We start from the raw sequence: 14,611 nt of genomic DNA, 5'->3' as shown, positions 1-14,611 counted from the left end.
TTCGAAGAAATTAAAAAGGCTTTGACTGATTCAGCCGCGCTAGGGTTTTTCAACGTACGTGATCGAACACTTGTGATGGCAGATGCTAGCCCGTCAGCCTTGGGTGCTATGCTTATACAAGTTGATGAGGAAGGAGAACATCGCATAATTAGTTACGCATCCAAATCATTAACAGATACAGAGCGGCGGTATTGCCATACAGAAAAGGAAGCCCTTGCCCTAGTATGGAGCGTGGAGAAATTTTACATTTACTTATACGGGAAAGAATTTGAGTTGCTTACTGACTGTAAGGCCTTGATCTATCTTTTCACTCTACGCTCTAAACCATGCGCTAGAATAGAGCGGTGGGTCCTGCGGCTCCAAAGTTTTGAATATTCCATTACCTACATTCCCGGAGAATCAAATGTTGCAGATGTTCTCTCTCGATTGACCACTCTTCAACCGGTTGCATTTGATGAATTGGAGGAAGTGATGGTTAGAGAAATTGCAAATTTGTCTGCTGATGCTGTGGCTATCGAATGGGGAGAGTTAGTGGATGCTACTAAACAAGATCCTGAAATCCAACAGGTTATGAAAAGTCTTCAAAACAACAGTCTGCAGGAGTTGCCTATCGATTATCGGATCTTTGCGAATGAGCTATGCGGTGTTGGAGAGGTTTTAATGCGTGTTGATCGTGTGGTGGTGCCACATAAACTGCGTAACCGTGTGCTGCAGATAGCGCACGAGGGTCATCTGGGTACACGCATGATGAAGACATTTTTGCGTGCAGTGGTTTGGTGGCCGAAAATGGACAAGCAGATTGAGGTGTACGTGAAGAGATGTCAGCCCTGTACTCTGGTAGCCACGCCCGATGCACCGGAGCCAATGCGTCGAAAACAGCTGCCATCGGGTCCGTGGGAGGAAATAGCGATAGATTTCTTGGGGCCACTGCCGGAGGGCCAATACTTGTTGGTTGCAGTTGATTATTATAGTCGTTTTGTTGAAGTGGCTGAAATGACGACGATTACTGCGAAAGACACAGTTGGTGAACTGGTTACAATGTTCAGCAGATATGGTGTTCCTCGAGTTCTAAGGGCAGATAATGGACCACAGCTTAGCGGTGATTGCGAGGAATTCCGAGAATTTTGTCAGGAGTTTGGGATCGAATTAGTAAATACCATACCATATTGGCCTCAGGCGAATGGGGAGGTGGAGCGCCAGAACCGTACTATTCTAAAACGCTTGCGCATCGCTCAAGAATTAGGTCAGGATTGGCACATGGAACTAAGGAAGTTTTTGCTGGCATATCACGCAACGGATCACCCTGTTACTGGGAAGTCACCTTCAGAGATGATGTTCGGGCGCCGCATAAGAAGCAAATTGCCGACGCTTCCAGCGATAATGCATGATGATGGTGAAATACGAGATCGGGACCGGTTGTGGAAGGAGAAAGGGAGAGTGTACGCAGATGCGAGACGGAAGGCCCGTCCGAATGCAATAAAGGTTGGCGATAAGGTTTTTGTTAAACGAATGAGAAAGGACAATAAGCTATCCACTGATTTCTCACCGGAACTGTATGAGGTAACAGATAGAGTGGGAGCGGAAGTTAGCTTGCGGTCAACTATATCTGGCAAGAAACTGAAACGTAACGTGGTACATCTTAAGGTGGCAGAGACGGATCAAGAGCAGGGATCAACAGGGAATTTCAAGGAAGTTGAGCGAGAGCAGCAGAGTGGAGAAGAGTTGCTGACGGACGAATCGCCGTTGAAAGATGCACAAGAGGGAAAACAGATGGAATTGCCTCCTACGAAACGGTTGAGAGTGGAACCAAGAAGATTTATGGATTACGTTCCTCACTGAATTCAACAGTTTATTAAAAGAAGGGTGGGATGTAGGGTCTTGCCCCTCATGCAGGTAGAGAGGGCTGAACGTGTGGTGTGTGAGAGAGAGGAGGTTGGAAGGAGAGAGAGGGGGAGAGAGTGTCGTTGCCGAGGAGTGAACGGACGGATGGGGTTTTTAAGCTGAAATAAAGTGTAAGATTAATCCTGGTAGTAAATTGAGTGTTTTCATTTAAGTGCAATCATCACACACGCTAAGAGCAAAAAATACACAATTAAAGTTAATTTCAATGTCAATAATGATTTCAGAACCCCCTAATAACCCTTTAAATCAAAATCTCCATTCAACTAACACATCGTGATAGCTTATTATTGATTACTTTTTACTTAACCCAAAATGAGCTGATTTTCATAATTTAGAACCACCCTAATATAATAAAACCAAAATATATGAAAAGTTTCATATCATAAATACATTCAGGATACCAAAATCACCTTAACCTGTGAGTTTTAGCCATTTCGGTTAACATATGAGGTTTTGTCCGACTTTTGTATGGAGGCCCGCCACTGTGCATCGAGCGGACTTTGGATAGTCGAGCCAAGCAAATGCGATGAAGCGACATGCTCGCCGATCGCATTTGCTTTCTCCTGTGGGGTGATTAAAAGCCGATCGTCATCATTTTCGACTCTGAGAGGTGGAACGGGTTTGGGATGAGTTTTCAGGACCTTGGCTACCTTCCAGAATGGTCTGGAGCGATCGTCCAGATTCTGGACAACACGCCCGAAACTTTCATTTCGGAGTGAGTCCATTCTGGAAGCAATCTGCCTGTTCAGATCGGCCATTTCACGTTGTTTGCCCAGATATCCAGTCCTCTGAAAATGGCGTCTACTAACATTTCTCATGCGAATCAAAAGTTGGCTTGGTGGAGTCCCTCCAACGCTCGGTCGATGTCCTCCACGGAATCAAGCGGTGGGTTGTCGATAATGTGCCTGTCTACCACGCGTATAAACTGGGCCCTGTTTACGCGATGATGATAGTCCTTCCGCAGGCTTGAAGCAGGAGCCACGTTGCAGTCCAGTTCAGCCACCACCGGTTGGTGGTCGGAGCTGACTTCGTTCAAGGCTACCGGCTTGGACAAGCCGATATTTGTCAGGAACAGGTCTAGCGTCGATGGGTTGCCCGCCGGTGAGATAAATGTTGGCTCATCCGAAAACCAAACGGAGTACAGCCCATGCTGTGAGTGGTCGAACAGCAGACGACCGTTCTGGTTCTGCTGGTAGTTCCGCCAGGCCACATGGCGAGCGTTTAGATATCCTCCTACTACGAAGCGGGAACCGTTACGGGTGATGGTGGACAGATTGAATTTAGCCGCTAGTCCACTGCTGGCGGCACACTGTCGAGGGCAGTAGACGGTGGTGAACTAGACGTCCCCCATCCCCTGGTTGGGTGTACGAATCCGTATTTCTGCAAAATTTACTCAAACCGACATCGCTGACTTGTTGTCAGATCGAGGAAAAAGCAACTGGTGAAACAAATGTATGAACGAGGGATGCTCCGGTTTGCAAATCAATACTTGGGAATGTGCATGGTAGAGGGTGCTAGTGTGCATGCAAAATACGCTTAACGATATTTTTGAAGAATTTCCTTGTAAGAGTTATGTCGGTTTGTCTGTGGTTAAACTGTTGATACCGATAAGCTGGAAGAAAACAATCTGGCAACGCTAGTGAACACACTCACACACAAAAAAAAACTCGACGAGGATGGGATTCGAACCCACGCGTGCAGAGCACATTGGATTAGCAGTCCAACGCCTTAACCACTCGGCCACCTCGTCTACGTAGACAGTGGGTACCGGTTTAATAATAATAATCACTTTCGAATCGAAGCCTCGATCATATGCAATTTATAATAAATACTGCAAAGGGACCTTACGTTGTACATATTTGCATGAACGAGAGCACGCTTCCTAGCTGATTTCACACTTGTGTAATCATATTACTACAATTGGTAGACGATTCTCTACGAGAGATACAAAGCATTCAATTAAGCTCAATATGCGGCAGGTGAAGAGCAGAAAAGATAATTTTAGAAAGTTGTCAACATGTAGAGAAGTGTGATTGTTCAACTTTGTTATAGCCTATAGCATATTTTGATAGTATAAATGTTGGCTTCGGCAATACCTTAACCTATTATCGACAGGGGGGTAAACAAAGTCCTAGAGCACTCAAATTTAGCCAATAGATGCTCTAAAACACAATGTATCCACATGCCAAAATTGAGCTCTCAATGACGTTGTTTACCCCCCTGACGATAATAGGTTAAGGTATTGCCGAAGCCAACATTTCCCCTACCTATAATTTATTTTTCCTATTCTACAGTTCTTATATTATGCCTATCCTTATAGTGCTTAACAATTCTCGATGAACATTTCAAATGGTCCTATCTGCTTTGATCGATTCTCTTCATCGACTTTCTCTTTTCATAACCACTGCTATGCAAACAGATTTCGCGCTAATTCTACCACATAGTTTGATAAAGGAGGTTCTTATCTAGCGTCCAAAACGTCAAATACAGCAGGGAAAGGTTTTGCAGCTGAGATATTAGCGAAAGAGAAAGTCGATGAAGAGAACCGATCAAAGCAGATAGGACCATTTGAAATGTTCATCAAGAATTAGTTTCCAAAGTGGTGATTTCAATGTGCGCCTGCATCTAGGAGGCTCTTCACTCATAACGGCGCAGTTTTAGAATTCCCTATAATATTTCGACAGTGAGCATGCATAAGGGCGTATACGCGATGATCGATTTTCTCTTTGCATAGCTACAGCTAAGTGAAACAATGTTCTCGAATTTGTTCAATGCAGAGTTGTAACAGGTTGTATTGGCTATCAAAAGCAGCAGCAAACACACCGATAAACGTTAGTTCTAGCGAGACCAAGAGAATCGATCATCGCGTTTACGCCCTTATGAATTCTCACTGTCGAATTTATTGCTTCCAATCCACGCTATCAGCATCACCCGACCGATGTGCAGCTTTGCTCTATCTAATCTGAACTCAACGAACCAACTGTTTTGAATCCACCATGTAGTAAACAAAAAGCCGAAATAAAACATTGCATTCTTCGGAGCAAAGTACTTCGGTTTGTTGTTTTGTTCTGTTTCATTTGACGAGAGGTTGATCAACAGTATTCTGAAAAGATCATGTTGCGGCGTTCCCAGCTCAACGATCAGTGAGTTGCATTCGGTTGCTTTAATCAGGCAGGTAGGTGAGAATTTTTTGATTCAAAGCTCCAAAAAAAAAAACAGTTTGCTCAATATTTCAGCATGGAAGCCTCGAAGGAGAAAACTGACGAAATCAAAGAAACACAACATATCAAGTTACACGTCGAACCGAAGCACCCACCGGATATTTGGGACGATTTGGAACAGTTGATCAACAGCGGTGCTACGCGTCATGTGGTATGGCTAGTGTTGATTGGATTGACCTTAGTGCTGTTGATCTTTTTGGTCACCGGATTCCTGCTGGCGACCGCGGTTCTAATGACAACGTTCTACTTCTTCATTAACGAACACCATCAACAGCAACAGCTGCACCAAACCGGCGATGCACTGCTGACGGGAATGGAGTTTAGCTGATAATATTTGGTTGGTATCTACGACCGAATTCAAGAAGACCACTCTATATATGTGTGTGTGTAGTTACTGAGTAAGTTGTATTGTGTTTTGACTATAAGCAGCGTGTAAGACAATAAAAGTAGACGACCCAAGTCAGGAAATTTGTGATTAAAACCCGGCTCTCCATCGTGTCCAACTGACGACAAATAATTGAATCCGTTGATGGAAAAGAAGTGAACACTCAACTATGCCACCTACGCGATGCTTTCGAAATTGGTAGACTCCGTCTTAACTCTCCTCATCAAATTAGTCCCATATAAGAACGAATTTATTAATTGAATGATGAGAACAGTATACATTCGCGTGTACCGTCTTCCTCTCTCCCACAAGCTCTAGATAACAATTAAAGGCAAATAGAGAAAATCCATGGAAGTGATTCGGAAGAAAACAGGATGAGGCAATTTATACACCAAATGACTTTCCACCGGACCTGCGGGGTTGCAACCGGTTGGAAAGGTGATGAAAGTTAAACGATTTAATTTCTCCCTCCGGTTTGCGCTGCTGTCATTGGCGTCCTCATCGTCACGGGTGGTTGATTTGCAGGACCCCTCAATGTTTTATGTGCGATAAAGCTTGCATTGTAATAATTACAGGAACACACCTGGCCCTTATTGCCACAGGTAGCATGTTGCGAGTTCCGGTTATAGCAATGTCGAAACTTTAAAAAGTGTACTAATTTATCTGCTTACTCTCTGCCAGTTGGGTTTCAATATCAGCTCTCATCGTAGCTTGTCTTAATGGGTCATTCCGCGCCAAGTGGTCACAAAAATTGCAAAGGTGAAATTTACCCCTTCCGATTTGGACCAAATTTGGAGAGAATTTTCATTTAAGTTCAAATTCTAAAAAACCAAAATCCCTCGATCAAGGGGCACATTTTCCATTTTTCATTATGTTTTTAGAAAGCACTACTTTCTTTTGTGCATAGGTATCTCTGGAACGAATGAAGCTATTGTGGTATCCATAAGATTGAAGATATGTTTTACTTCAGTGTGTATAAGAGGATGAATAAAGATAGACGTTGTAATTGCTGACAAGGATTCATAATCTTCATTATATATATAAGAAATACCAAGCAAATTCCAGGATATCACATTGGCGATCCTGCCTTAATATCAGTGCTAACATTTGAAAACGGCGCAAAAGCCATTTGTAAACAAATGGTTTGTGGGCCCTTTACTCGCTACCCGAAGAACGCCCACGCAAACCAACAGCATCGTCAGGAAGGGGAAAATTTCCCCTACCCGATGTTGCTGTTGTGTCGCGTGGGTGTACTTCAAGTAGTGAGTAAAGGGCCCACAAACCATTTGTTTACAAATGGCTTTTGTGCCGTTTTCAAATGTTAGCACTGATATATGAACCATCTAATGGAGAATAAGGTTTTGAAATCAAAAGTAGTGATCTATAAGTGATTCGATATTCCGAAAATAAATCTAATAGTGAAAAAAATAAAATAAAAAAAGCTATGAAATAACACAGACATGGATGCCAGTTCATCAAATATCAATATGCTCACGCTCCAAGCCAAAGAAAGGTATGTTGAAAAATGAATAAATAAAAAGATACTTGCGCTGAGTTTAGCTCTAAGCCAATTGGTAAAAAAATAGCGCTGTGTTTAGCTGCAAGCCAAGTGGAAAAATAAATAATGCTTGCGCTGAGTTTAGCTCCAAGCCAAATGAGTAAATAAAAAGGATACTTGTGCTGAGTTTAGCTTCAAGCCAAGTGAAAAAAAAAAGATTTACGCTGAGTTTAGCTCCAAGCGAGAAAGTGAGACTTGCGCTGAATTTAGTTCCAAGCCAAGTATATATATACATATATGTAAACAATAAAAAAAAAACTTTATACAATTTTTGCGGAATATCAATTGGCAACACTTGCTAATGCCTTGTTCAGACTGGAGAGTTATAACATGTTATAACGGTTGTCAAATAATTGCAACACAGAAACCACTATCAAGATAGCGCTATAACATGTTATAACTCTGTAGTCTGAACAAGGCATAAGCTAACAACACTGGGGTAAACAAATGCGATGCGTATCTGACAGAATGGAACGTGTTGAAACGAACCACATAGCATCCATATCGAGTAGAAAGAGAAAGCAACAGTCATAAGTAATGAAGGCGAGAGCAGGCGCAAGCATGCGGTGTGGTTGCTGTATAATTGTTGGTCGAGTGTGAAGCCATTCAGACGGAGTTAAGTTTTCTGTTATTTTTTTTTCGATTCGTTTGTTCACGGTGTGCCGAGAAATATTGTTAATCGGGTTTGATTGAAAGCATTGAAAAGTAATGCTCAAGTCATGTGCTTCCTAAACGTTTACAAACTAAGTTGATTGTTTTTGGTTTTCCAGAGATGAGTGGAGTTTGGCAAGAGACCGATGTTTCGTCAGCCGATGACACCGATGGTGAACTTAATGTGAGAGCAGCAAAAATTCCTAAGCTTGCTTCCCGACAGAACAACGTGAAAGAAAAATCGGAATTTCTCACAGGGTCGTGGCCACTAAAGCAGTTTGATGGATCACTGCCGACAAACAAACGAAAGGCAGAATGGATCAGATATCGGGATCAATTTGAGCGTATCGTTTCCTGTAAGGCCCAGGATGATGCAAATATGAAACTTACGGGGTTGAAGATTTTTGCTGGAGATTATCTGCTAAGCGTTATTGAAATGCAGCAGAAAACGGTGTTTGATTTTGCTGGAGATATTTACCAGGCTACGGTGATGGCGCTCAACAAATATTTCAACCAGACTTGTGACACAACGATGGAACGTATCAAGTTCCGGGACATGCGTATGGATGGTGTGGAATCGTTTATCGATTGGGTACTACGTTTGGAGAATCAAGCTAAGTTCTGTGATTTCGAACAAGAACAGCGAGTGGAAGAATTTATTCAAGCGCTATTGCGTCGCTCAAAACCAGGAATTGCAGAGAAGTTGTATGAAATGTCGGATTTTTTGGGAAATGATTTGGAGCGTATCATTAACTATGGTAAACATTTGGATTACATAAGAGCGGAAGCGAACGAGGTTAAAATGCCGATGCCGGAAGGCCAGGGTTCCAATACATCGCAGCAGGAAGGAACTTATGCTATTGAAGTAAAACCAGTCAATGCGCTGCATTATCGGAAGCAAGGAACACATGGTAATCAGGATATCGGTGAACGGTCACGCAATATGTCCAGAGGATTCAGGTCGAACAATTTCAATGCCCGTTCCAGAGAAAATTCAGATCGTAGCTGCTTGAAGTGTGGACGAGTTCATGGTCCGAAAGAATGCAGAGCGTTCAGGGTCAGGTGCTACAATTGCAAAAAAGTGGGCCACTTCGCAGAACTGTGCTTTTCGTCGAGAAATAGTTCGACCAATGCAGGTAACCGAATGAGAACGGGACGGGACGAGGAGCTGAAGCATGAAACTGGAATAATAAATCAGGTAGATAACGAGCAATCTTTTAATTAAATCAGTAATAAACTCAATAAAATGACTTTAGCATAGCATGATTACTTAACAACCGAAATAAGAATATTGTCAAAAGTGATGGAATTACAAAATCATGTTTGTTTAAATTTTTTTTTTTTTTGATTTTCACCTTGTTACAGTTAATCACTGGAAAAGCGAAGGCCATAAACGCAACGGATGATCAGAGATTTGTTCGGTGTACGATAGGATCGGAAAATTTCAAGTTTTTGGTGGACTCAGGTGCCACTGTTAATGCAATCACGACCTATGAATGGGAAACGATAAAACGGAATTGCCGGACTGTAATTCAGGACGTTGTGATACAGCCGGAAGAGGTCCTCAAAAGCTATGCTAATAGCAGACCTTTGGAAGTGGAATGTTCCTTCAGAGCGTTCATTGGAGTAACAAACGGATATCAAACTGCACTTTTGGCTAAGTTTTTCGTGGTCAGGGGAACGCAGCTATCCCTTCTAGGCTACGAAACCGCATACCAGTTGAATTTGATTCGTATTGGATATGCGCAGGTGAATGACAGGCATATCAATGGTATTGAACATGATAAATTCAGTACAACATCATCTGTAAACTTTGGGGAACGATTTCATAATGATTTATCAAAGAAAAGTATCGCTAATGACGTGGAGTTTCCAAAAATTCCGATCACTGGAGTTCGTTTTAGAATCGACCATTCCGTAGCACCGAAGGAGATTATAAGATACAATATACCAAAAGCTTTTGAGAACGCCATGAACGAGAGGCTACACGACATGAAGGTTAAGGGGATTATCGAGAGAGCGGATAAAGAGCAGGATGTTATATCATACGTGTCGCCTCTAGTGTTAGTTCCGAAGGGTGCTAATGATTTTCGTATCGTCGTGGATTATAGAGCGGTTAATAAGGCCATCATTCGAGAACCGTATCCAATGCCTTCCCTGGAAAAGATTTGGGCAGAAATTCCGAATGGAGGTGGTACGTTGTTCTTTACAAAGTTGGATTTAAAGGATGCATATTTTCATGTCGAGACTCTCGAGGAAGTACGGCATTTTACTACGTTCATGACGGCAAACGGCCTTATGCGGTTCAAAAGATTACCTTTCGGACTGTCATGTGCTCCGGAGTTATTCCAACGTGTAATGAAGACGCTTCTACTGAACTGTAAAAATATCGTCGTCTATCTTGACGATATTTTGATCTTCGGGCGTACTTTGGAAGAACTGGAAATTTGTGTTACTGACGTCAAAGATGTTTTAATGATGAATAATTTGACAATCAATGAGGCGAAATCGGTGTATAACCAGACTTCTGTGGATTTTCTTGGGTTCACGATCGATGGTTCAGGTATACTACCGATGCACAATAAAATCTCGGATATCAAGCTTTTCAAGAGTCCAAAGGACTCGTCGGAAGTACGTAGCTTTTTAGGTATGCTAACGTTCATTAGTCCATTCATTAAGAATTTCTCTCACAGGACCAAGCCATTGTGAAATCTTCTAACATCAAATTCTAGATTTGAATGGAATGAGGAGTATCAAAAAGTGTTCGATGACCTTAAAGATGAAGCCGAAAAGCATTTGGTCAAACGAGGATATTTCGATGAAAAAGATACGACTATTCTTTATACGGATGCTTCGCCTTGGGGCCTTGGGGCCTTGGGGCCTTGGAGCTGTCCTAGTCCAAGTAGATCTAAATTCTGGACAACAACGCATCATTGCGTGCGCATCCAAAAGCTTGACAAGTGCAGAGTGTAGATATCCTCAATTACATCGTGAGGCACTTGCCATCGTTTGGTCCATGGAACGATTTGTCTATTACCTCCTTGGCCGTCGTTTCATATTGCGTTCCGATAGTGAAGCTTTGATGTTCATGAAGAAGAACAAAGGTTGTAAAGATGTAGGAAAAAGAATTATGTCCAGAGCGGAGGGCTGGCTTCTCCGGACAGACCATTTCTGTTATGATTTTGAGCACGTAGCAGGTTGTGATAATATAACCGATGCCGCTTCGAGGATTGGTATTCAAAGAGATGACCCCCAATACGGTGCAGATGCAGAAGCTCACGAATTGTGTTCGGTTACTGCGAATCCTGGCATAATCAGTGATCAGCTCTTAGCTTTGACCAACGTACAGGTTAGAGACGAGTTGCTGAAGGATGTTGAACTTCAGACAGTAATTAGTTGGCTCAACAAAGGTGAAAAGTGGCCTGCTGATATAACGAAATACCAACCGTTCCAAAGGAAGATGTACCTGCAGCGAGATATGCTGATGAAGGAGGAGAAAATGGTGTTACCATCAGCACTACGTACAAGGGCTTTGCGCATAGCTCATCGAAGCCATCCAGGCATGTCTACAATGAAACACATTTTGAGGCAAGGTTTGTGGTGGCCTTGTATGGACCGTGAAGTGGAAGAGTTTGTGAAGAGTTGCCCTGAATGTCAGTTGGTCACGTTGTACAGCCATCCACCGCCTATTACGATGACAGAGCTGCCGACTAATCCGTGGGAATATGTGTCAATAGATTTCTCATCGGCATCTGATTTACACAACTGGAAGGCATTGGTTCTAACTGATAATTATTCGCGTTTCCTAATTGCTATCCCAATGGAAAAAACTGACACAGAGGCTGTCAAGAGGGTTTTGAAAAGAGTTTTTAACACATATTATATTCCCAAGACGCTGAAGGCGGATAATGGCCCACCGTTCAACAGTGTGGAGCTTAAGGTTTGGCTCAAAGAAACATGGGGAGTGAAGATGATACACAGCACGCCATTGAATCCAACTGAAAATGGACTGGTTGAAAGAAGCATGCAAGGCATAAACAAAATTACGGCAATAGCAAAGCTTGGAAAGCAGAACTGGAAGGAAGCCCTTGCTGACTACGTAGCTGCATACAACTCATGGCCTCATCATGTGACGAAGGTTCCACCTGCTGAGCTAATGTTTGGGAGAGTAGTCAGAGGTTTTCTACCAGATTTCCGTACGGACATCAGACATAAGGATGATGGAGAACTTCGCGACCGAGATCAAATTGCAAAGTTTGATCGCAACACACGAGAAGACAATCGTCGCCGTGCTCAGGAATCCGAGATTAAGGTTGGAGATATTGTGTTAGTTGCGCAGCAGAAGAGAGATAAAGCAGATACTTTTTATAAGAACGTGTTATATAAGGTTGTGGATTTGGTCGGGGCTGGACGAGCGACAGTTATGGATACGTCAACGAACAAAACTTTCGATCGTAGTGTTAAATTTCTTAAAAAGTTTGTTCAGCGCACGGAAGAGGATAATGACAAATCTGATTTACCAGAGGAAGCGGTGGAAACTGAACGAGATCACGTCACTCAGGAATTACCGGAAGTGGGATCAGCAAAACAATATCACAAGGAGAATTCCGAGGAAGAGCGGCGTAGGGTTCCACGGCAGATTAGACCACCAAAGCGGTACATCGATTCAGTGATTCTAGGAGATGACGGTATCAAATAAATCAGTAATCGAAGTTGCTATTTTTATGGTTATAGTTTACTATTTCAATACTATTTGTGTAATGGGAGGATGTGGTATCCATAAGATTGAAGATATGTTTTACTTCAGTGTGTATAAGAGGATGAATAAAGATAGACGTTGTAATTGCTGACAAGGATTCATAATCTTCATTATATATATATAAGAAATACCAAGCAAATTCCAGGATATCACAGCTATAAATTGCATTTTGTATTGATTTAATAAGGAAATTAGACAAAGAATCTAAATAGGGGAAATGACGGCTTCGGCATGCCAGACTATTTTCGGCAACCCAAATTGAAACACTATTTTCACTGGATTTTCTTACGAAAACACTTCGCTGAATGCATGCAAACGATTCTTTATGCTTTCAGCTTCAATTTGACTATATTTTCACCACTGAGAAAAAGCAATCTAGCAAGGTTTTCTTGAAATGAAACACACGCACTACAAATTGTAGCTGATTGCGAGTTGCCGATAATAGAACAGCAGATTTACATGCAGTTCAAATGGAACGGTTGCCGAAGAAAAACTGGTTGCCGACAATACTCGCTCTCACTAGAGAAGATTGGTGCTTTCTAAATGCGTTTCAAAACAGTTTTTGACAATTCTTTCGACTGAAATTGTTAGAGCAGCTGGCAGCAAAAGATTGTAAACAAACCAATACTGCATATGTGTGCGTTCCTTGGAGAAAAAGGCTATAGAAAGAAGGTCGCTGCTTAGGTTGCCGAGAATACGTAAATTCCCCTATGTAATATTTATTTCTGTACAGTGTTGCCAAATATATTTTTTGTTTGAAAACTTTAAATGCAGTTTTCTCATGACACGTGTCGTTTAATTTTAATTTTAAGGACACCATCGTGTTTCTCATCCTTTTTACAGAGGAAACACCTAGCGACACAAAGTAATTGCATTTTGAATGAATGAGATATTGCATTTTGAATGAACGAAAGTCATAAATTATGAGGGCTATTTATTTACCGTTTCCTCTTAATAAGATTCATTCTCATGACTTACTGTGTTAAATAATATTTGATGGAAAAAATAGGGATGATAAAACCTACAATAATTGTCATGCAGTGTTAACAAATTTAAATATTACTTAGTGGCTGAAAACATTACACTAGTAATAATCTTAACGAATTGCATTATCGTACGGCTAAGTTGAAGGAGTGTACCCCATTAGGCATAAATTCGTTAGGCATAATGGACGTTAGGCATAAAGTCATTAGGCATAAAGTCATTAGGCATAATGGACGTTAGGCATAACATACCATGCTGCTGTGCAACTCTAGCCTGTTTCGAGCATGGTAAACAATGCTTAAATTCAGCTAAGCGTTGAATAAAAGATGATACAAGTTATACAAACATAGTTTAGTTAATAAGCACAGTTTGAAATCCATTATCTATCATCAGTGACGTACTTAGATCCAAAATTAGTAGCGATAGCGGTTAAGTAATATGGCAATAAATACTCAGCATAGTTTTGAACTATATTTTGAAATCAATCGCATCAAGAAATAAAAAAAATCAATTCTTACAAACATATTGCAATTGTCAAAGAAGACAAGTTTTTCCTCAAAGAACGGCTCATGAAATGAAGAATGGTGAATTCTGTGGTTTTTCATTCAATAACAAAAAACATACCTGCTGTTTGAAGGATTTACTCTCATACTTTTCGATACAACGTTTTTGTTGTCATCAAAATGAAAACTAGCTGGAACCGTCTGCGGATGTGAGGGAGCAATACTTCCATGAACAGTGACGAGTTGCCGAAACAAACAAGGCGTCGCAAGTTTTCATGAGTCCCAAAACTTGAAGCTCTTTCATTATTGTTACCGATGTCAGCAATCAATAGACGGTCCCCATTATCATCCTTCTGGAATTCATCAGGTAGATTATGCCTAACGTCTTTTATACCTAACGTCCATTATGCCTATCGTACATTATGCCTAACGTCCGTATGCCTAACGTCGTGTACCCAAGTTGAAGAGTTCTTAACATCTATTCATTGATCTCTCATGCTCAACCATAAATTAAGACTTTCCAATACATAAAATACTGTATCAAACACTGATCAATTTGTGTCTTACATGTTACTATAGGCCTTTTTAATGCACCACCAACGTAGAGTGGCAGGCGGGTTCGAGAGGAAACGTCAACCAAACCGTTTA

General features: G+C 41.6%; 1 protein-coding gene and 1 non-coding gene across 2 annotated transcripts; one reads left to right on the top strand and one right to left on the bottom strand.

The window, feature by feature from the left end:
- Nucleotides 1-3,570: 3,570 nt before the first annotated feature.
- On the bottom strand, nt 3,571-3,652 carry TRNAS-GCU (transfer RNA serine (anticodon GCU)). The gene has a single exon. It is a non-coding gene; the product is annotated as a tRNA-Ser (tRNA).
- A 4,444-nt stretch (nt 3,653-8,096) lies between these two features.
- Nucleotides 8,097-8,942, top strand: LOC135701232 (uncharacterized). Its single transcript, XM_065222006.1, has one exon. The coding sequence runs from the start codon at nt 8,097-8,099 to the stop codon at nt 8,940-8,942; it is 846 nt and encodes a 281-aa protein (XP_065078078.1).
- Nucleotides 8,943-14,611: the final 5,669 nt, after the last annotated feature.

This window comes from Ochlerotatus camptorhynchus, unplaced genomic scaffold (genome assembly GCF_037179485.1).
Source record: "Ochlerotatus camptorhynchus isolate MF236.1 unplaced genomic scaffold, CSIRO-AGI_Acam_v1.1 ptg000151l, whole genome shotgun sequence".
In the NCBI taxonomy this organism is placed as follows: Eukaryota; Metazoa; Arthropoda; class Insecta; order Diptera; family Culicidae; genus Ochlerotatus; species Ochlerotatus camptorhynchus.
The sequence above is the reverse complement of the archived record's forward strand: the minus strand, read 5'-3'. Positions and strand labels throughout refer to the sequence as shown.